General features: G+C 41.1%; 2 protein-coding genes across 2 annotated transcripts in view; both read left to right on the top strand.

The window, feature by feature from the left end:
• Positions 1-22,616, top strand: part of LOC149163256 (ARM repeat superfamily protein) — a 188,381-nt gene that overhangs the window by 55,156 nt on the left and 110,609 nt on the right. The window contains exon 5 of the mRNA XM_089431653.1: positions 21,842-22,054. Within this exon, the coding sequence (XP_089287779.1) occupies positions 21,842-22,054 (213 nt within the window). The remainder of the gene's footprint in view (positions 1-21,841; positions 22,055-22,616) is intronic.
• Positions 1,199-3,828, top strand: LOC149163257 (uncharacterized). The gene is made up of 3 exons (XM_089430690.1): positions 1,199-2,753; positions 2,868-3,009; positions 3,134-3,828. Exons 1-3 carry the CDS (start codon positions 1,271-1,273, stop codon positions 3,636-3,638), a joined length of 2,130 nt encoding a protein of 709 aa, XP_089286816.1. The 5' UTR covers positions 1,199-1,270; the 3' UTR covers positions 3,639-3,828.

The raw sequence follows: 22,616 nt of genomic DNA, 5'->3' as shown, positions 1-22,616 counted from the left end.
CCAATCAATAGCGAAGGAAAACAACGTCTAAAAAATCAATTTCAAGTTCAAGGGAATCAATGCCATGCTTTTCAAATCAGGAGAGTAGTAATGGATCTCTATAAGAATCAATATCCATAACTATATATCCAGATTATTAAATACACAAACTTAGAATTTGGGTCTCTCCATATATTGAAGAGGTTTTAGAGAGTTTGGATTCTAATTTTTGATTTGGAGGCAGAAGAATTTCTGTCAGTTTCAGATTTCTTGCAAATAAATCAGTGATTGTTTTATTTATTAAGATTTTATCCCTGAAAGCTTGCACTAGCTTCAGGATTGTAAACATCTATATACTTTCGTGTTTATTGTAGAGGGGTTGGCTTTTGATGCTAGACCAGTGTTGCACACATCGCGATTTAATCGCGATAAAATCGGAAAATCGCGATTTTTTCAAAATGCCGATTCAAATCGCGATTTTTATCCAAAAAATCGGCGGAAATTTTTTTTAACGATTTTTATCGAAAAAATCGCGATTTTTAAGGAAAAAATCGCGGGAGGCGCGGGCAGCGGGGGTTTTATATGTAAAATCGATTTTTTGTTTATTCATTCAGCAGTCCGCCGCGGAGGAGAAGGAGGAGAAGGAGAAGAAGGGAGGGAGAGGGTTGCCGTCGCTTGTGGGAGCCGATTTTAGGAGGAATCCAAGCCAAGATCGCGAATTTGTCCATAAACCAGGTATGTAGATTAATTTTTTTTTGTTTTGGTTCTCTAAAAACTTTGTTTTTCATTGTTTTTAAAGAATTTTTAGAAATTTTTCATTGATTTGGGATGGGTTATTTGTTATGACTATGAGAACCAATTTTTGATTTTTATTTTCTCATTTTCTTTAAACATTGTTTATTTTTTTTGATTTTTCATTGTTTTTTGGGTTTAGAAATTCAAATTGGGATTTTGGAAATAATTAGCTTGTAATTTTGCAAATGCTAAATTGTAATTTGTATTTACTATTTACTATTATCATTTATGTAATCCTAAATTCCTATTTCCTAATCCTTATTTTTCCATAGGTTTGCAAATTCAAAATTCAAAAACAAACATGCCAAGGAAATTGGATCCTTTCTGGGAATATGGTGACCCTAAAACTCCGAATGATAGACAAAACTTGATTTGCAAGTTGTGTGGAAAGGAAATATTCGGGGGGGTGTACAGGTTGAAGTTCCACCTTGCACAAATCCCTGGACGTGATGTGGGGCCCTGTCTAAAGACAAATGCTGAAATTATCCAAAAAGCCATGAGAGCATTGGGAGAATTAGAGCACACTAGAGACGCCAAAGAAGAACTCAAAAGGCAACTAAGAAGGTCAGTTGAAGGAAGTGGGCCAAGTGGCACAGGTTCTACTGCAGCGTCAGTCAATCCGTTTGCTGCATCATCATATTTTGTTCCTCGAACCACACCTGGTTCACAACCAACTATCGGTTCAATGATGAAAAGAACTGAAAAAGAAAAAGCTGACAAGTTGATGACAAAATTTCTCCTCTGGAGTGATATTCCTTTCAGCATTATAAGGAATAATCCATTTTTCCAACCTACTCTTGATGCTGTTGCCAGTGTTGGCCCGGGGTACAAACTCCCTTCTCTTCATGATTTCAGAGGCCGGCTTCTTCAAGATGAAAAGCGTGACTGCACCCAAAGATTGGAGGATTTTAGGGCATCATGGGCACAAACAGGATGCACTGTTATGTCAGATGGTTGGACTGACCAAAAGGGGAGAACCCTTATAAACTTCTTGGTTAGTTGTCCCTTGGGGACTATGTTTATCAAATCTGTTGATGCAACTCATCAAATCAAAGATGCAAAAAATTTATGTGATTTGCTGGATGTGTTTATTTTGGAGGTGGGTGCAGAAAATGTTGTCCAAGTCATAACGGACAACGCTGCAAATTATGTCGCTGCTGGTAGATTGCTTATGGACAGGCATCCTACTTTATTTTGGACACCTTGTGCTGCCCATTGTATTGATTTGATGTTAGAGGACATAGGGAAAATTCCCTTTGTCAAAGAGGCTGTTGACTCATCAAAAACCATCACAAAATTTATTTACAATCACACATCTGTGCTTAGCTTGATGAGAAAATGCACCAACAACAAAGAGTTGGTGCGCCCCGCCATTACACGGTTTGCGACGAGTTTCATATCTCTTCAATCCCTCTTGAATTCTATGTGGGATTTGAAGAGAATGTTTGTTTCAGAGGAGTGGCGTTCTTCGCCAATGAGCCGCAAACCAGAAGGAGAGGCCGTCTGCAGACTTGTTTCATACCAAGAAGACTTCTGGGCGGGAGTGCAGGAGGTGTGCGCTGTCACAGAACCTTTGGTAAAGGTTCTTCGGTTGGTAGATGGTGAGAAGCCCGCAATGGGCTATTTGTATGAAGCCATGGATAGGGCCAAAGAAGCCATTCGGTCCTACTATGATGACAAGGGAGATGATGGGTTCCAGAGACAACTCCTTCTATGGAAGGTCATTGATGAGCGATGGAACAACACACTCCATCGTCCCATTCATGCTGCTGGCCTTTTCCTGAACCCTGCATTTTCTTATGCATGTGGGTTTAATTTTGATGTTGAGGTCGTGGAAGGATTATTAACCTGTGTCCAGAAGATGGTGAAAACTCCAGAAGAACGTATGGAGGTCTCTAGACAAATTGAGCAATATAAGTTGTCAGGTGGCACATTTGGCTTTGAGATGGCTATCAATGATAGGACGGTTAAAATCCCAGGTATTTTTTAGTTTGTAGTATGTACTTTGTAACTTTGTTTCAAATTTTATTGTTTCTTCAAATTCCATTTTTTTCTTATGTTTATTTAAAATTTTCTTTGTAATTTTGTTGTAGACGCATGGTGGAAGATGTATGGTGGCAGAGTACCCCTTTTGCAAAATCTTGCCGTGCGCATCCTCAGCCAAACATGCAGCTCCTCGGGATGTGAGCGCAATTGGAGTGTATTTGAAAAAATACACAACAAGAAGCGCAATAGGTTAACACTTAAACATTTAAAATATTGCAAATTTCCAAATAAATTTTTGAATTCATTAAAGTTTTAAACAATATTTTTTTTATAATATTAATTATTAATTTATTATTTCATGAACTTTGTACAGGTTGGAGTCCCATAGACTTAATGACATGGTCTATGTCTACTACAATCTTCGATTGTGGGTGAAACAACTAGAGAAGACACCTGATACGGAAGCCATCTCATTGGATGGGATTGACACCACTGCTGAATGGAGGGTTGAGACCGAGAGGCCTCTCATGGATCCCACTGAGGATTGGTTAGTGCAGGATGAGGGGGAGGAGGAGGGGGAGGAGGAGGAGGAGGAGGAGGAGCAGGAGCAGGAGCAGGAGCAGGAGGAGGAGGAGTTGGAGGAGCAGGAGGAGGAGGTGACACCGCCTACCCGGGCTACCCGGGCTACCACTACCACCAGTAGAGGACGTGGTCTCCGTCCACCTCAGCCTCTTGTAGCTGCTACTACTAGTTCTTCAGCTTCTAGAGCACGTCAGACTCCACTGCCATTTCCACCACCACAGGCACCAGCTTCTACATCTAGAGGGAAAGAGAAAGCTGTGCCATATTCTCGCAAGAGGGGCAGAGGAAATCAATAGGATTAGACTTTCATTTTATTGTATATGACATTATGACATGATGAGATACATTATCATATTTTTTGTTGATATTTTGAGGCTGAGTTGGACTTGGGACTCAGGACTTACTATTCAGGACATGATTCAATGTTATGTGTGATTTTAGCGCTAGAAATGATATTGAACATCTTATATATTAGTTTTTTTATCATATTTATGTGTCAATGTATTTATTTTATGTTGTAGATGGTTTAGATATTAAAAAAATTGAAAAAAAATGAAAAAAAAATGAATATTTTTGTGCCAAACGATTTTTTCCGATTTTTTCCCGATTTTTTCCCGATTTTAACGATTTTTCCGATTTTTTCCCGGCGCCGATTAAATCCCGATCGCGATGTGTGCAACATTGTGCTAGACTCCTGCTATTTTGGTAAAGACTTTTTTTTACAGGAATTTAATTAAAGTATTATGGCTTTAGTTTCATGACAGAAATTGTTTTTCATGTATGTCTTTCCTTGTTATTCCATAATCTGTTTCTGCATATGTTCAAGGTAACATAGGAGTTAGGGCAAGGCTAGGTTTGAGTATCAACCTCCTTGACAACCCGCTGCAAAGTTATCATCTACACTGAGATTAGCTAATTGAACAGTTTGTTTAAATCAGCTCCTCTGCATCATTTAATTGTTGCCTTCTGTCATCTCTTGAATGTACATTTGTTTGGCTGTAGAATTCTTCTACACGCATCTACTATATCTGGTTGATTAAGTATTCAACATTACTGCTTAATTATCATATATTCTCTTTTATTCCTCCATCAAATTTCCTAAAGTCATGTCATTTTGTCAAAGCTAGATGCAGACACTTTGATCAAGGACTCTGCAAGAGAGGGATATATTTATGAACAAAGTGTAGAAATTTCTCATTTCCCACCCCGGTTTTCAGTTTCTCCTTATTTCTCCCATATAGTTAAATGCCCTTTCCCATAACCATACATTTAACAAGCTGGAAAAAATAAATTTGCTGAAAACACAAATTCTGGAAATTTTACAGAATGCTGGAAATTGCAGAAATAAAAATCAGCAGTAATAAACAGCCATTAAAACACATTTAAACACTGAGATTTTTGGTCAATGTGACCCTGGAAAAACCCCCTACAACTCTTGGGGAAAACCAGTTTGAGAGCTCTTCTTTATTTATGGAAAATGCCTTTTTACAGTAAGAGAAATATTCAACAAAAATCAGCAAGCAAACTTTTACAACTTAACTCAGCCTTGCTGAAACTCCGCCCTGCTGAAACTCCGCTGTATAGACTTGTTGAAACTCCGCCCTGCTGAAACTCCGCTGTTGAAACTCCGCTCTGTTGAAACTCCGCTGCTGAAACTCCGCAGCTCACTGTCCAGAAATCTCCCTTGCTCTCTTGCTCTCCTTCTCTCAATCTACTCATGAAAGAATGAATGACCTTTTCCTCATTTTCCTCCTTTAATCTAACCCCAAGTGACTTTTGGGTGATCCCTAAATCCAATCGCTGAAATAGATTGAGATTTAAGGCTGAGATTAAATGCTCATTTAAATCTCATTTTTTATTTTTTAGTTCACTCCACTTTAATAAAAACCCACTTAGTCATTTATTTCCAAAGTCACTTTTCCTTTCTAATTTTTCATTGACTTTATAAAAGTCACTTTAAAATTAGACTTAGTAACTTTATCACTTAAAGTCACTTTTAAATTAGATTTAACTTTATAAAATTATAAAGTCACTTTAGGAGAAAAATTAAATTCTTTTGGACACTGTTCCCTAGGCCAAAGATCAAAGCCTAAGGGAACCACCTGTCCTATGGTACCAAATTTTAACACTCCCTCTTATCGAGGAAGGTGTTCCTCACCACACCCATCTTGTCTCTAAAGTAGACATGCTTGCCCCGTGGTAAGGCTTTGGTAAGAATAACTGCAACCTGCTCATCAGTGGAAATATACTCAAGCTTCACAACTCCCTTCTGAATATAGTCTCTGATGAAATGATATCTGATCCCGATATGCTTTGACCTGTCATGAAATACTGGATTCTCCGTGAGTTTAATGCAACTCTGATTATCACAGTAAATCACTGAAGGTCTCAACGGCTGACCAAATAAGCCAAACAACATCTTGCGAAGCCAGATAGCCTCACAACTAGCTAGACTGGCTGCCATATACTCTGCTTCCGCTGAACTCAGTGCTACTGACTGCTGCTTCCGGCTGAACCATGACACTACTGCTGAACCCAACCAAAACAGCACCCCGAAGTGCTCTTCCTATCAGAAGCACAACCTGCCCAATCAGAATCAGTGTATCCTGCCAATCTCACTCCATCTCCCTGCCTGTAGTCCAGACCATAATCCACTGTCCCCTGCAAGTACCGCAAAATGTGTTTTGCAGCCACCCAGTGAACCTTCCTAGGCTCACACATAAACTGACTCATCGTATTGACTGCAAAACAGATCTCTGGTCTAGTGTTGACCAAATACATCAAGGAACCAATCAGCTACCTGTACAATGTGGGATCCACCAACTCGGAATCCGAAGCATGAAGCTTCTTCCAGTTGGTGATCATCGGTGCCGACATGGGTCTACAATCCTCCATGTGGAATCTGCTAAGGATGTCCACAATATACTTCCCCTGCCCCAGGAAGAAATGCCCCTCCTCCTGCCACACCTCCAAGCCCAAAAAGTAATGCATCAAGCCGATGTCCTTCATCTCAAACTCCGTCGCAAGATCTCTCTTGCAGTGCTCTATGAGTCTCTCTGCACCTGTAATGACCAAGTCATCCACATACAACACCAGAATGAGAGGCTCCTCACCAATCACAATAAAGTAAAGGTTCAGATCTGCCTCACTCTTTGTGAAACCCATCCCCTGACTTCAAGCGGAAACTACGCTTGAAGTCACTGCCTTTACAAGAAAAAACTCTAAAAAACAGAGTTTTGTCAAGTGAAAACAGAACATGCTTTGGCACATTTTCCTTTTGACAGCTAAGTTTGGGTCATTATGTTTGAAATAGTAAATTTTCCGTGAATCTTTGGCCCAAATCCACGAAAATAGGAGTCATTTATTTGGCCAATACTCGCTTGATCACGATGCAAATACTAAATATTGGCTGAGAAAAAGAAGCGCGCGCGGAGCTGGAGCGGGATTGAAGACTCGGGAGCAGTTGCAGCTTCGCCTCGGCCTGGGCCGCGAGGCCTGTCTTGGGGCCTGGCCTCCGCCATGGCCCATTCTGATCCATCTCTGGGGGATGCAGAGAAAGCTTTCTCTGATTTGGTAAAATCTCTGCCCCCCGTCCGTCCGAAACCAACAACATCAAAATTTGTCAAGAAACTTGATACACTCCAAGAAGTTCAGTTACCTCCTTCTCTCCCTCGAATGGCAGCGTTATCCTTAGCAGAAAAAGGGCTCATAGGGCAGTTCACAGGCTTATGGCCTTCACCAAAGACAGTCCAGAGATGGGTGGAAAGGAACTGGTCTGATAAAACACAAGGAAAGATCTCGATTCGATTTTGTGGCAAAGGTTACTATACTTTTCACTTTGAAACCAAGGCAGACAAGGATCTGATATTCAGGAACGGGCCCTATTTCATGGATTCTCGAGGGTTATATCTGAACAAATGGACTCCTGACTTTGACCCTGAACTCGATATTCCTAATGCGGTACCGGTTTGGGTCCGTCTTCCCCACCTCCCTCTGCATTGCTGGGGAGACGATTCGGTAAAGGCAATAGGGAATGCTGTAGGCAAGTACATTGACAGAAGCGAGCCTAAAGATAACATGCAAGCCTGTGCAAGGATTTGCGTAGAAGTGGACCTTGGAAAAGGCCTGCCAGAAGCCATCAAGCTGAAGGTGGATGACTGGAGCTACATACAGCAGCTGGACTACGAGCAAATACCCTTCAAATGTAAGGTATGTCATGAATACGGCCACTTTGCTAATAGATGCTCTAAAATTACTAATCTTGAAGCTGAGGACCAAGCAGAACAGTGGGAAACTGTGAAAAAAAAGAAAGCAGCACCTCAACCAAAGCAAGATCCACCTTCTGAACATCCGGGCTCTTCCTCCCCCCGCCCCACCTCTCCCTCTCCAAATCCTCCTGGACCCTCCCTTGAATCTTCTTTCCCCTCCTCCTCCAACCCTTTCTTTATTTTATCCTCTGATGACCCTCAGTCTGACCAGCCTTCTCTGATCGAACCTCCCTTGATTTCTTCGACCCCCTCTCAGCCCTCCATAGATCCTCCCCCCCCCAGAACCACCAGAAGCTCTTCCAAAGACTTTGGCGCCTCCAGCGATATTCATAAGAAACCGGGACCAGGAAGAAAGTCAGCCAAGCAACATCGGGAAGAAAGCACACAAAAGGACATAGCCCTAGGGATTCAAACCCCTATGGAATCCTTCATTACAGGTTCACAAGAAAAAGAAACAGTAGGTAAAGATTATGAGAGGCGAGCACCTCCTCGCTCAAATGCCTCATGATGAAGCTTTTATCATGGAACAGCAGGGGTATGGGGCACCCCTCCAAATCAGCTGCCCTACGAGATCTTCTTCAAACAGAAAGACCAGAAATTGTCCTGATACAGGAAACCAAGCAAAGTCAGAGCGAAATGCAAATAATTATAGATGCCCACAAAAACTTCTCAGGGGCCAGTAGCAACTCCAGAGGAGCTTCTGGAGGAATTACAACTATGTGGAACAAGCAGTTCTGGGACTGCAATTCCTTCGTCCTCAATCAAAATTGGGTTAGAACCAACCTTAGTAACAAGGAAGAGAGTTGTGATCTTATCATTTATAATGTCTATATCCCCAATCATTACAGGGAAAAGGAACAATGTTGGAAGGAACTGAAGGAAGAAATAGACAATGAGCAGAACTCAAATGTAATTCTTGCTGGAGACTTCAATTTAATCCTCCATGCGAATGAGAAAAGAGGGGGCATCTTCACCACCGATCCCTTCAGAAGGCAAATGGAAATGATAATGTCCGACCATGAGCTGATGGATATCATTCCAAAAAACAGGAAATACACTTGGAACAACAGAAGGTTGGGGCCAGGCAACATTATGGAAAGATTGGACAGGATTTTGGTTAATGTCTCCCTCCTCTCTTCCTTTGCTGCAGGCCACACCAAAATTCTCAGTACCACAGCCTCAGATCACTTCCCCATTATTTTAACGCTGGACTCCCATTCTCATTTGGGTCCAATACCATTCAGATACAATCCTCTGTGGAAAGACAACGCTGAGGCCGAGGCTATCATAGACGCAACCTGGAAGCAACACGTTGAGGGCTCCCCAAGCTATATTTGGGAAACAAAACTTCGAAACATAAGGAGAGCTCTAAAGGATTGGGCAAAAATCAGCTATCAAGAGCCAGAAAAAATAAGGGAAAAAATACAGCAGAACTTGGAAGAGATTCATAAGCAAATAGAGGACCACGGATTCACCCATCAACTGAAAAACCAAGAAAGGGAAGTTCAGGGCCAGCTAATTCAAATCAAGAGAGCGGAAGAGATCAAGTGGAGAATCAAATCAAGAGAAGTATGGCTGAAGGAGGGCGATAAAAATACGGCCTACTTCCATAAGCAGGCCACAGTCAAAAAAACAAGGAATAATGTAAACACGATAACTGATAGCCAAGGCAGCCAGCATAATGATCAAGAATCCATCAAACGAGCTGCCTTCCTACATTACAAATGTCTCCTCACGGAAAACCAAGGAGATGCTGATTATTCAAAGCTCCTTAAGCATCTACCGGGGAAAATACCTCTTGAGGAGAATGACAGCTTAAACAGTGAAATAACAGAGGAGGAAATCAGAAAAGCCATCTGGACTTTACAACCAGATAAGTCTCCAGGTCCAGATGGATTCCCAATAAATTTTTACAGGGACCATTGGCATTTGATAAAAAAAGACCTTGTTAAAATGATGAATGGAATCCAAAGGAAAAAGAAGATGGGGGGCTTCACAAACTCAACTTTCCTTGCCCTCATCCCTAAAGAAAATCGCCCCACTTCTTTCTCCAGATTTCGACCTATTTCATTGTGTAATACTTCATATAAGATCTTTGCAAAAATCATAGCAGCCAGACTCCAACCCCTTCTCCCTTCCCTTATATCCGAAAATCAAGGAGGCTTTATGTCCAACAGGCAAATTCATGACACCATCACCTTGGTCCAAGAAGCTATTCACTCCAGCACTTCAAGGCAGGAGAAAGGTTTCGTTCTTAAGTTTGACTTAGCCAATGCATTTGACCGAGTACGACACTCCTTCTTGTTTGCTGTATTGAGAAAAATGGGATTCAACTCTGACTTCATCAGCACCATTGCAGCTTGCATCTCTGGCCCTTGGATTTCGCCTCTCATAAATGGACGCCCTTGTGAAGCATTTCAATCCTCAAGAGGGTTAAGGCAAGGTTGCCCCCTTTCTCCCTATCTTTTCATCTTGATGGCGGAATCCTTTAGCAGCGCCCTGGATCACAACAGAAGAGTCGGCCTCATCTCTGGTATCAAGTTTGGAAATGGAGTGAAGAATATCAACCACTCTCAATTTGCTGATGACACTCTGCTCATTGGAGGGGCATCCACTACTATAGCAAGGCGTTTCAAAATCCTTCTGGACCAATTCATGGAGTGCTCAGGAGGAGAGGTCAACTTCCATAAAAGTTGCATCTATGGATGGAATATCTCCAATCAAACAGCTCACAGCATAGCCAATATTTTTGGAGTAGCCTACAAAGCAACCTGGGACCACTTCACCTACCTTGGGATGCCGGTCACCATGGGCTCTCTAAAAGCCACTACCTGGAATGAAATAATAGACAAAGTCAAAAGGAAGGTACAGCAATGGGGAACTCAATGGCTTAACCCAGCAGGCAGATTAATTTTGCTCAAATCAGGTATCTCCTCCTTACCACTATACCGCTTCACTCTTTATCAAGCTCCTGTCTCTTTTCACTATAAGCTGGAAACTGCCCTCCGCAACTTTTTATGGCAAGGAGGGAAAAAAGAAAAAAATAGATTCAATTTGGTAAATTGGAAAAGCGTAATTCAATCCCAAGATAGAGGTGGACTGGGAATTAGAGCCCCTAAAATTCTTAACCTTGCTTTCGGGATCAAAATGGCTTGGAGATTAATCAATGATCCAAAAGCTTGGTGGAAACAGGTCATTGAATGCAAATATCTCTCTGACAACAGGCAAAGACTCCTTGATTCTGATATTCCTAGTAGAAATTCTACTAAAATTTGGCACCTTTGTAAGAAAGCACTTCCCATTCTCAAACAAAACATCTCAAAGATCCCGGGGGGAGGGACCAGCATTAATTATGCCACCGACAAGATAATGGGTTTCCAACCTCTAAACACAGTTGAAGAAGCCATTCCCTTCATCCTCCATCTTAATAGCAAAGGCATTCAGAGGCTTGATCAAATTTCAAAATGGGATGTTGACACAGGAGCCTGGACTAGCTGGGATTTTCCAGTTATCCCCCCAAACTTAGAATTAAGTTTCCAAGCTTTTCAAAAAAACCTTCAGAACAGAGCCCCCATTAAAAAAGGCACAGCAGATGGATTTAGATGGGACCCCACGGGCTCAAGCTACACCATCAAGTCCGGCTATCAATTCATCTGCAACAGCACTTATCAAATTCCTATCTGGAATCATTGGAGAACAATATGGAAATCAGAGGCCATCCCCAAGGTCAAATTCTTCATATGGTTGCTGTTAAAAGGCAAAATCCTCACTTCTGAAAATTTAAGAAAGCGAGGGATATATGGACCTTCTATTTGTCCTAACTGCTGCTCAGCAGAAGAAACCATCCGCCATCTTTTCCTTGATTGTCCCTTCGCGAAGAATTGCTGGATCAATATGTCCAATTTGGGAAATATAACATGGCAATCTCACCAGAACATTGCAGAGGCAATTCAAGATTGGAGAAGGAGCTGTCCATGGAAGGATAAAAGGAGCAAGATTGTCAAAAGAACTTGGGATATCATTCCTCACAATCTCTTATGGAAAATCTGGCTTACAAGAAATAAAAAAATCTTCCAAAACAAAGAGGGTAATGTATGGAAGACATGCAACAAGGCCCATCTTTTGGCACAGGAGACAATTGCAGCAAAACACTCAGGGACAGTCAAAGCAGCAGATTACTCAGTTGAGGAGAGGTCTTTTATTAGGCATATTCTTGGCCGGCCAGGACATCAACAGAGTATTCAGAGAACTAACAGACAGCATCATGACCAGACCAAGAAGTGGGATATCAGACTTCCAACCCAGGAATTCAAGAAATGGATTCAGAGTAACAACTGCCCGATTTTATTCTTTGATGGCGCCTCCAAGTCCAACCCAGGACCAGCAGGCGCGGGAGGAATTATTATAGATGAAATAGGAGAAGAAATCAGCAATTACGAATGGAGTCTGGGAAAAAAATCTAATAATAACGCAGAGGCCTTAGCTCTCTATCAAGGGTTGTTGCAATTGAAAAATCTGGGGATTAAAAAAGCTTTAGTCATTGGAGACTCCTCTATCATTATTGGCCTCATGAACCACAACCAAAGATCACCAAACAGCAACCTTCAGCAACATCTCCAACGAATCAATCTACTTCTCAAGCACTTTGAAAAAATCAGCTTCTACCATATCCTTCGCACGCTCAATGGGGAAGCTGACAAACATGCGAATAACGCAGTCGGAAAACCGGAAGGTGTGATGAGGCACAATAACAGAGACACCTTCCAGCCTCTGCCATGATTCAGGCAAATCCTGACTTTGCCCAGGCTCGCAGATCCACCAAGCGTGCGACGGGCTTAGCTTCATCAGCACCAGGACACTTGACAGAGAGCTTGGAATGCATCAGTAGTCTCATCCAAGCATCGACTCAAAGAATAACTTGCATCCCAAGGAAAACCAATCAATTCAGTGAAGGCCGGAAGATCGATTACGCTGCTCCAGCAGATCGCCATCGGGATTTAGGAGAATATCTAACTGCCACAAAGGATCCGCCTACAGTAATACACTCAGGCTACAGCAGGTTTCAATCCATAAATACGGGCAGAGGAAAGAAAAGCATTGTCATTCACTGCTTTGCGCAAGAGCAGATTCATTGGTTTGATGAAGGCGCTCTCGTCCAGGGGAGAAGAAAAGATCAGTCATCGGTATTGCTATTTTCTATCTTGTTTATTTCTCTTCTAATCTCAGTCGTGGTGTTTTACAGGAGTAGAATCTGTGGGGAGGCCAGTATTGCTGCTCTAACCCTTCTTCACTCTCTGCCCTCTTTCCATTACCTCCGCTGGTCGCTTTTAAATCGTCAATCTTGCACCTACAGCAAGCTCCCCTCTGTTTCTTTCTCCCCCTTCTTCAGTACTCCCCCTTCTTGCTTGTGCGCCATCATCAGGGTCCACTTATATTTCTCCTTTGGCGCTCAGAAAGTGGGATCTCCTGTATCCTTTGATAGTGCCCCTCAAACCCGTCCGCATTATATTTACAAAATCTTCAAATCCTTAACTGCCTTCTGGGGCCTCTTCCTTTTTTGCATCCTCCATTTAATGGCACGCAATGAGGACTGTCTGCACTGCGCAGACCTTCAATTCGAGCTGGAAGAAATAAGGACCCAACAGTCTCTGATTGAGGAAAAACAAGGTATTCTTGCAGCAAGGCTAGAAGAGCATGACCGGCGTCTAGATGAGCACAGTAGAAGACTATTTGAACAAGACCGCATCAACACGGAGAAATACAAAGCAGAAATTCAGCTCTTCATGCACAGGGTCTCATCTCTCCGAGATCAATTCGAGCAGCTTTCAAATCGATGTGGCCATGTTGAAGAATCGCTCGCCACTCTGAAATCTTGGATGGATAAGCACCCCTACGCCACTAGCTCATCCAGCGCAAATCAAGGAACCAAAGATGAGAATCCAGAAGAATCAACAGCGAGACACATTCAACACATAATGATCGATTGAATGAAAACCAAATGCATCTTTTTGTTATCTTCTTTCATCAGAATCTATACCAGCAACATCTCTAGTAGTAGTAAGGAGAAAAGTAGCCTAAGGATCAAGGGGGCAGCCTCATTTTGTAAACCCCTTGTTTCCTCTCAATCTGCGAACTTTATGTACAAAGAGGAATTCAGACCCTCGTTTTTTTCAGAATGCAATACATAGCAACCGACTCTTTCAAAAATAAAAAAATACTCGCTTGATCACACTTTCAAATTGGTGTTGATAATTCAGTTGTCAGCGCTCACTTGATCACACTTTCAAATTGGCGCTGATAATCTAGTTGTCAGCGCTTTAACTCTGTTTTTTACAAATTGGTGTTGACACTGAAATTGTTAGCGCTTTAACACTTTTTTTTACAAATTGGCGCTGACACTCCTGTTGTCAGCGCTTTAAAAATTATTAACTAAAATTGTGATAACAAATTTCATCGTCTTAATGGACCTAGGACAACTTTTTCATCATAGACTAAGGACTTCAACAATGTTAAGGCATATGTCATCATGTGTCAAGGAGGATTTCATGGAAGGGGCTTCTTCATTTATTCATTATTAGGCCATGCTTCAACAAACTAAGACTTGCCATTATATAGATAGGGATATATAGCTAGGGTTTCATGTAGAGCAAGAGTTACTAGGGTTTGCATCAACAAGGGTTCAACGAGGAGTAGGGCTTTATCTAAACTACTTCATCTAGAGCATAGCTCCAACAATGCACCAGGTTGCCATCTTATTGACATCAATGACAACTTTATCCTACAATGTTATGAACAAAGTTCATTATCGCAGTAGAATACTCAGAAGATCTTAGATATATAAATATTCATGATAGGACAAATATATTATATAAGAATCAACATAAGATATGAGATGATATGACGAGAATGTTACAAATAAGGGCCCACTTTTATACCTAGGCAGGTGCCCTTTCATGAATGGCTATGTCCTTAGAGACATGCCTCTTCAATACTAATTATTAGTTAATTATTTATTATTATTATTTATGTCATTTGTATTATTTTTATATATATTTTGTTCATAACATTGACATCCTAATCACAAGAGCCATTATTTTAACCAATTAGTTTCTCAACATTGTTTGGAACAAAGACAATATATTCATAATATATTCTGAAGAATATTAATTCTAGCACAACTTTGTTTCAAAATAGAGGTTGCTGCCACCCAAATCCACAAAAGATGAATTAGGGTGGTCAAGCTTTATCATTGTTTGACAACTCTGCCTGATGTGTAGAAGATCATATTGTTTTATGTCCTCAACCATGACCAATTCGGCAATGAAGAGTCATGAGAAGGCATTACAAACCAAAACGAAAAGATAGCCTTTTTTATGCTGAGGATGGAGTATTTTAGAAAGGGTATTTTATGCTGAGGATGGAGTATCAACATTTGTAAATAACAATAACAATAATAAATAATAAATAAATGACACATTTTTTCTAAAAGTCATGATTTAATGGGGACACAACCTATTAATTATTAGTTTTTGTTGCATCGGATGTGTTCTAGCCACAAAATTTTGTGGAGAGTTTAGAATACAAGAGATCTCCAAAACCCAGAAATCGTTTCTGGAAATTCCACCTAGAAATAATTTAATTAGATTATTAACCAATTTTTAAAATATTTCCTAAGTCCAAACTTAGGGAATATGGTTAATTAATCAATATTAATTAAGTCAAGGCGAGAATCATCTAGAAACTCACACGGATTGATCCAGAGATTATCCTAGCCATTGATTATGTTTTTAATCTTGGCTGTTGGTGCTCCAACAGAGGATTATAAGAGGAGGTCAATGTGGTGATGGAGAGTACACTTGAGCAGTTCAATTTCTTGGCAGATCGATTTCTAGAGTAGCAACAGTCAGTTGCCGGAGAGAGCTACAGATTGAAGCAGTGGGTGAGGGGCAGAGACAGTGAGGCTGGAGGAACTATTCTAGATCCAATGAGTGCATTTGTAGAGAGGCAGAAGAGCCACAGAGCAATTGACGTAGGGGTAGCGCAATAACTTCTAGAAGCAAGTTTGATTTGCTGAGAGGGAGAGAGGTCTTCAGTTCCAGAGGCTGGGAAGGAGTCCCAGAGTGCCAGAGAAGCATCTCTCCAGCCAACAGAAAGCAAAACGACTTCATCATAGACCAGTCAGAGGCTTGACGTCAAGCAGGCTACGCAGAGCAGCATAGAGGCTGACGCAGAGGGTCAAAGGGCCGAGTTTCTGAAGGCAGGTTGTGCCGAGGATTGCCTGATTTAGGCATCCAATTGTACTCAAAATTTCTCATAGCTGCATAATAATAAAACCCTTAGTTGCTGCATAGGTTTTCCCACATTGGGTTTTTCCGGGGACTTTTGTCCAAAAATAATTGTGTTGATTTTATGTGTGTGATAGCATTTCTTAGCTTCCAGTGTTGTATTTTTCCGCAGAATTTTATTTGTGAAGGTTGTAGTGTATTTATTTCGATATTTGTCGTAGCAGGTAAATTATTAATTAATTAACAATTAGGAGAAACAATATTAGTTGTTGCAATAGGGTTCTGTTGTGGCCACCAACAACTCCACTCCTTATTTAGTATTAGCAATAACACTAAGTAAGTGGGGACCCTTAGTAAAAAATTCAAAAAATTCAATTAAGGCTCATGTATTTTACTCCTTAAGAAAACATCGCATCGCACGAAGAAGATAGGACATTTCCTTGTGAGTAAAAGGATAAACTGCGAGAAGTGCGACGCGAATTCCATCGCATCGCATGCATTAAGAAAACGCTCATATTCGAAAACCTTAAAAAATCGCCGATGGCCGATATGCGATATTGCATATCGCAAATATCGCATAAAAAACACACAACCATTTAACGATTGTAACAATCTGCGATCTTGGGATAACGCGATACAACAATTTGCGATTCTGCGATAAGCGCGATCGGGCAAGCCTGCGATAACACATCTTGATGAAAATGTGATAACGCGATATTGTGATGATGCGATGCGAATCGTAGAAATTGTCCATCGCAAATTTTCTCCGGCTCAACATTCAAGAAAACCTGTCCATAAACCAAAAATTGGATACGCGCTTTAATAAAAATTAATGAATGATACGCCAAGTGTTAATGAAAGACAATTTTGTGTTTTTCGAAGAGTTAGTTCACGTCAGGTGGCATGTTTTTTTGTACATTCGTAGATCTCAAGCTTTCTTGTCGATTTTTATTATCATTACTCTCTCCTCATGTGTGAACTGCAAGAATGAAAAACAGAAACAACATGAAGCAATGTGCAGGGAGCGATAAAGGAAAAGGGTAAAGCTCCAATGCTCGGAAACAGAGAAGAGATGCCCTCATGAACGGATATCGCATGCAACAGAGCTACAAATTCACAGAGCACCGCAGAGCTATCCGTTACAGATCTTTCAGTCAGAGCCATGGTTGAATGAGTAGTTGAACAATGCTGATATTAACAGGCGATTTAACGCTCAAGGTTAGAAGCTCACGAAAGCAGTATGTTTACAAAATTTTGAAGCTTATACCCGGTGAAGGAAAAGACGCTAAAAAGAGAAAAACGCACCAGAAAGGTCCGGATCAAAGAACGGAGGCAGTTTCTGATGCGCGATCGCTGAGAAAATTGTTCAAAAAGCAAAGTCCCTAATTGCTCAGTCACCCATAAGCCCGGAAAACGCAAGAAAGCAAAGGCAGAGGCAATTTGAGGATTAACCAAGTAGAATTTGGATTATTACTGAGCATACACAGTAAATCCACATAGTCAGAGGATGACTCTCGAGTATATCTTCTATTTTGCTGAAAAGATGGTGCCAGCTCTTGCCATTTCTGTTTGCTTAGCTCAACCAAAAGCGGAAGACAGTCAGCCGACTCTACCCAGGCAAATATTGAATGCTCGCAACATTAAGGAGCAAATGCAGAAATAATTAGATATTATATTTAATTTTTAGAAATAGTTTTGCTTAGAAAAAGGGCGGTCATTTAAACCGTATCCTGAATCTGTGTAATTAAGTTATTTAGTTAGTAGTATTTAAACCCTTCTGATGCATTTAGAGAAGGGTCTAGAAATTTATCAAAAACTTGTCCTCAAAACATGCACTTTTGCACCCTCAGAGGAGGTTTTGGTGAATGAATGGATCAAGATTTGTTGATGTTTGCATTTGATATCTGCTACTGATGTTGCACTTTTGTACTCTTAGTAGATGTTAGAGCAAGGAGAGATAAATCATTGTTGCTTGAAGCTTATGAGTAGGACCAGTCATAAATGGTATTTTTATCTCTTGACCATTTATGCTTATATGTTAAAGTGATATACAGTTTTAGTTGTTTATATGTTATTGCATGAATGCTTGAGTTGTCATTTGGCACTTTTGTACGGTGGTAGCTATTTATTTATGTTTATTGTATGAATAGCTCATTATGCGATATGTTGTTCACAACTGTTTTGCCTAACTTTTTATGCGAAGTGGTTCATCTTAATTGATTTCCTTTCTTATAATCGCTGAATGATCTTTATTATCAGTTGTTATTTGAAATTTCTTTAGATCGCATAATAGAAGAATTACATCCCAGGTTAGCATAGATTTAGATGTGTTGTTTATTAGATTACAATAGCATAGAATTAGATTAAAGCTTGAATTAGAATAGCTTAGATAGGGACTGTTAGATCAGCGACATCCAACTCTACAGACACACACCCATAGATTGGGAAACTGGTCCCATTATCCCTAGTCGGACCCGCTATACCAAACGGATAAGGAGCTGCCAACCAAGGTCCGGACCGGGCGGGTATCCCCCTTATTGTCGACCCGATTTTCGGGGCTTCAACAGGTTCCTGTTTGTGGAATTTTCACATGGTATCAGAGCGCAGTTGATATGCTAGAGAGCTCAGAGGCGAAAAGAAGGAATTTCACTGCTCAGTGTGGGCAGCAGGTTGAAATTCCCAAGGGCAATAGTCCTTTTGCCAGGAGGCCAAGTTTCTCGAGGCAGACCGATTTTTTTGAGAGGGGCAGAAAAATTCGATCTTTCTAGATCTAGTGATTCTAGAGGCAGAGGGAGCATCTCATATTTTTCATTGAGCAGATCTCTAGCTGGACGCAGACGTCTTTGCATCAGTACGCTAGAGCAGAGCCAATGTCGGGGTGGAAGAGAGAAGAGCACACACAAAGGGAAAAATTTCCTCAGGGAACTTCTAGTCTCAAGAAATTCGATTTTTCCTTGCAGATCGACAATAGTTGTGAGCAGATCTTCTCACTCCTGAAGGGATTGTGAATAGCAGAGTAGCAGTCGAGCAGAAGGAAAGAGGATGTTTTTGACACGTTGTTGAGATGGCCACTGCAGGGCTTCATGATCAGGATAGGTTGGATGGAGCTTCCAACTATGTCAACTGAAAGGCAAGGATGTTCTTCCTTCTAGATGAATATGACCTGAAAGCCTATATTGATGCAGTAGTGGCGGTTCCTTAGGATGCAGATCAACAGAAAGAATACAAGAAGGAGATGATGTGGGCGAAGAGGTTGATCCTAGATGGAGTTAGGGATCATGTTGTCTCACATATAGATGGCAAAGATACTGCCAAGAAAATGTGGGATGCTCTCTCCAAGTTGTACCAGGGTACTTCCGAGCAGTGGAAGATGTACCTAGAGGAGAAGCTAAGATGCATCCGGATGCAGAAAGGGGAAGGCATAAACCCCTTCCTTACCAGGATTCAGGAGGTCTAAGGCCAGCTATCAACTATTGGGGCAACGCCTCAACCCACAGAGTTAGTGCGATTGACACTCAATAGCGTATTAGAGGAATGGCAGGTTTTTGTCCAAAGCATATTGGGCAGAGATAGGCTACCAACCTAGGATAGAATGTGGGTTGATTTGCAGCAGGAGGAGTTGAGACGAGCTCTGCTAAAGAGCTCCATCAGTTGCAGTAGCAGTGGATCGAAGACGGTGAATGAGGAGAATGTGGCCCTCACATCAAAGGGTCCTAGTCAAGGACATGGGGAGCAAAGAAAGAAGAAGAAGGACTGTCAAAGGTCAAGTGCTTCAGGTGTGGTGAGCTCGGTTACTATAGTACTCAATGTCCTCTCAGGAAGAAGGACAAGGAGGAGAAGCAGGACCCACATGCAGCGTCAACAGAGATTGATAGGCTTTCCTCCAGGCTGGAGGAAGACTTCACTATGTTCGCCGATATACCTCCAAGAGTGAGGTGGGGTGACTTGGTGTTGTAGCCCTAGAGCGCTACAGTTGGGCAGGATCCTTGGGGAGTCCTCCTCATGGATCATTACTTGGCTATGGGGGCCCACAATCTTTAGTAGCAGGATGGATCACTGGTAGTTGATGCAGTAAGTACTAGAGTGATAGTTGCAGAATAGTCGCTGTCAGATGCTGGGGAGCGCAGTGCAGTGTTGACAACAGAGCAGGTGACTCAGTGCAGAGTTGGTAGTAGCGTAGATCCTTCAGTGATAGTGCAAATGCTAGTAGCAGTTAGAGACTCGAGAGACAGATGCATCATATTGAATACAATTGATTCAATATTTTGGATGCTTTTTAGTTGCAGATGTTGCAGTTGCAACAAAAACAAATGAGAGGGAGTTGCGGTGCAGATGCAGTGTTGGCAGCAATATGGAACGTCAACAACAACACAAATGCAACATATATCCGAGTTGCGCAGTGGTTGGTGGGAAGTAGCAGCCAGACATTCGCAGCGTGACAGGAGATGATGCAGAGACAGGGTGTTGTGGCAAGATGTGTAGCACTAGAACGCATTTCTCGCTAAGAGGGAGTGTTAGTTTTTGTAGCATCGGATGTGTTTTAGCCATGAAATTTTGTGGAGAGGCTAGAATACAAGAGATCTTCAAAACCCATAAATCGTTTCTAAAAATTCCGCCTAGAAATGATTTAATTAGATTATTAACCAATTTTTAAAATATTTCCTAAGTCTAAACCTAGGGAATATGGTTAATTAATCAATATTAATTAAGTTAAGGCGAGGATCATCTAGAAACTTACACAGATCGATCTAGAGATGATCCTAGCCATCAATTATGTTTTTAATCTTGGTTGTTGGTGCTCCAACAGAGGATTATAAGAGGAGGTTGATGTGCTGATGGAGAGTATACTTGAGCAGTTCGATTTCTTGGTAGATTGATTTCCAGAGTAGTAGCAGTTAGTTGCTAGAGAGAGGTAGAGATCGAAGCAGTGAGTGAGGGGCAGAGACAGTGAGACTGGAGGAAGTATTCCAGATCCAGTGAGTGAATTTGCAGAGAGGCAGAAGAACAATAGAGAAGCTGACGCAAGGGCAGTGTAGTAGCTTCTAGAGGCAAGTTCGATTTGCTGAGAGGGAGAGACGTCTTTAGTTCCAGAGGTTGGGAAGGAGTCCTAGAGTGCTGGAGAAGCATCTTTCCAGCTAACAGAAGGTAGAACGACTTCATCAGAGACCAATCAGAGGCTTCACGTCACGCAGGCTGTGCAGAGGTTGACGTAGAGGGTTAGAGGGCCAAGTTTCTGAAGGCAAGTTGTGCCGGGATTGCTTGTGGGGTGAAGAAATTCCTCACTAGATTTTTGCCAGTAATTTTCTCTGTAGGATTGCCAGATTTCAGCGTCTAGTTGTATTTAGAATTTCTCACTGCTGCATAATAATAAAACCCTCAACTGCTGCACCGGTTTTCCCACATTAAATTTTTCTAGGGACTTTTGTCTAAAAATAATTGTGTTAATTTAATGTGTGCACTAGCATTTCTCAGATTCCAGCATTTTATTTTTCTGCAGAATTTTATTTGTGAAGGTTGCAATGTATTTATTCGATATTTGCCATAGCAGATAAATTGTTAATTAATTAACAGTTAGGAGAAATAATATCAATTGCTGCAAAAGGGTTCCTGTTTATGGAATTTTCACATTAGTCATTGTGACTAGGCAATGCTATAAATACACCATCACATGGCATTGTAGCTTCATCTATATCTCGTATTTTATTCAATATAATATCTTAATAGATATGGATTCTTTTATGTTACCCATTTATTTTGGATATTCAGTTTGTGAACCAAGTTGTTCTTGTTATATTCTAGAAAGAATGCCATATTTTTGAGCTACATTGAATATTGTGCATGTAGCTTAGCTGTATTGTATAACTTCTGTAAATGCAACGAAATATTTTTTGTATATACTATTTGCTTAAACTTTTAACTAACATAAGGATTGCATTCATTCTGCAGCTGATGTTCCGGGAACTTGTACCACACATTTTGAATGTTTCACGGCAATGTCTTGCAAATGGAGATGAGGAGGTAGCTATTATTGCCTTCGAAATTTTTGATGAGCTGGTAGAGTCGCCAGCACCCGTTCTTGGTTCATCTATACAGCCTATTGTTCAGTTTGCTCTTGAAGTCTGCTCAAGCAAGGATTTAGAAGTAAATACCCGTCATCAGGTCAGTTCTTATAGATTCAACCTTGATAACTAAACCTGCTACTTTCTCTCTGTTATTATCATTTGAATCTCTTTTTCATAACATTTCGGCTCTAGGAGTTTTCTAGGCACACCCAGATTTTAGTGGTTGCTGATTGCACTGTCTAATCCCATTGATCTATTTCTTAGTCATTTGTGGACATTAATAAGTTTATCTTACCCTATCTTATCTATGGCTTTATTTGGTTGAATGTTGTTGTTGCTACCAGGCGATACAAATTATCTCATGGCTGGCTAAATACAAGCCCAAATCTCTCATTAAGCACAAAGTGGTTAATCCTATTCTAGCAGTCATGTGTCCCTTACTTGCAGAAGCTCGCAGAGATGAGGATGATGACCTTTCTGCTGATCGTGCTGCTGCAGAAGTTCTAGATACAATGGCTATGAGCCTGCCAAGGAAGCATGTTTTCCCACCTGTTCTTGAATTTTCTATATCAAATTTTCAAAATGCAGATCCAAAATACCGTGAAGCTTCTGTCATGTCCTTAGGAGTCATATCAGAGGCTGCTTTGAGGTAATGAAGA

This window comes from Pinus tabuliformis, chromosome 5_1, assembly GCF_031772625.1.
Source record: "Pinus tabuliformis cultivar Carrire ecotype Pingquan chromosome 5_1, CPIR1, whole genome shotgun sequence".
NCBI lineage: Eukaryota > Viridiplantae > Streptophyta > Pinopsida > Pinales > Pinaceae > Pinus > Pinus tabuliformis.
The sequence above is the reverse complement of the archived record's forward strand: the minus strand, read 5'-3'. Positions and strand labels throughout refer to the sequence as shown.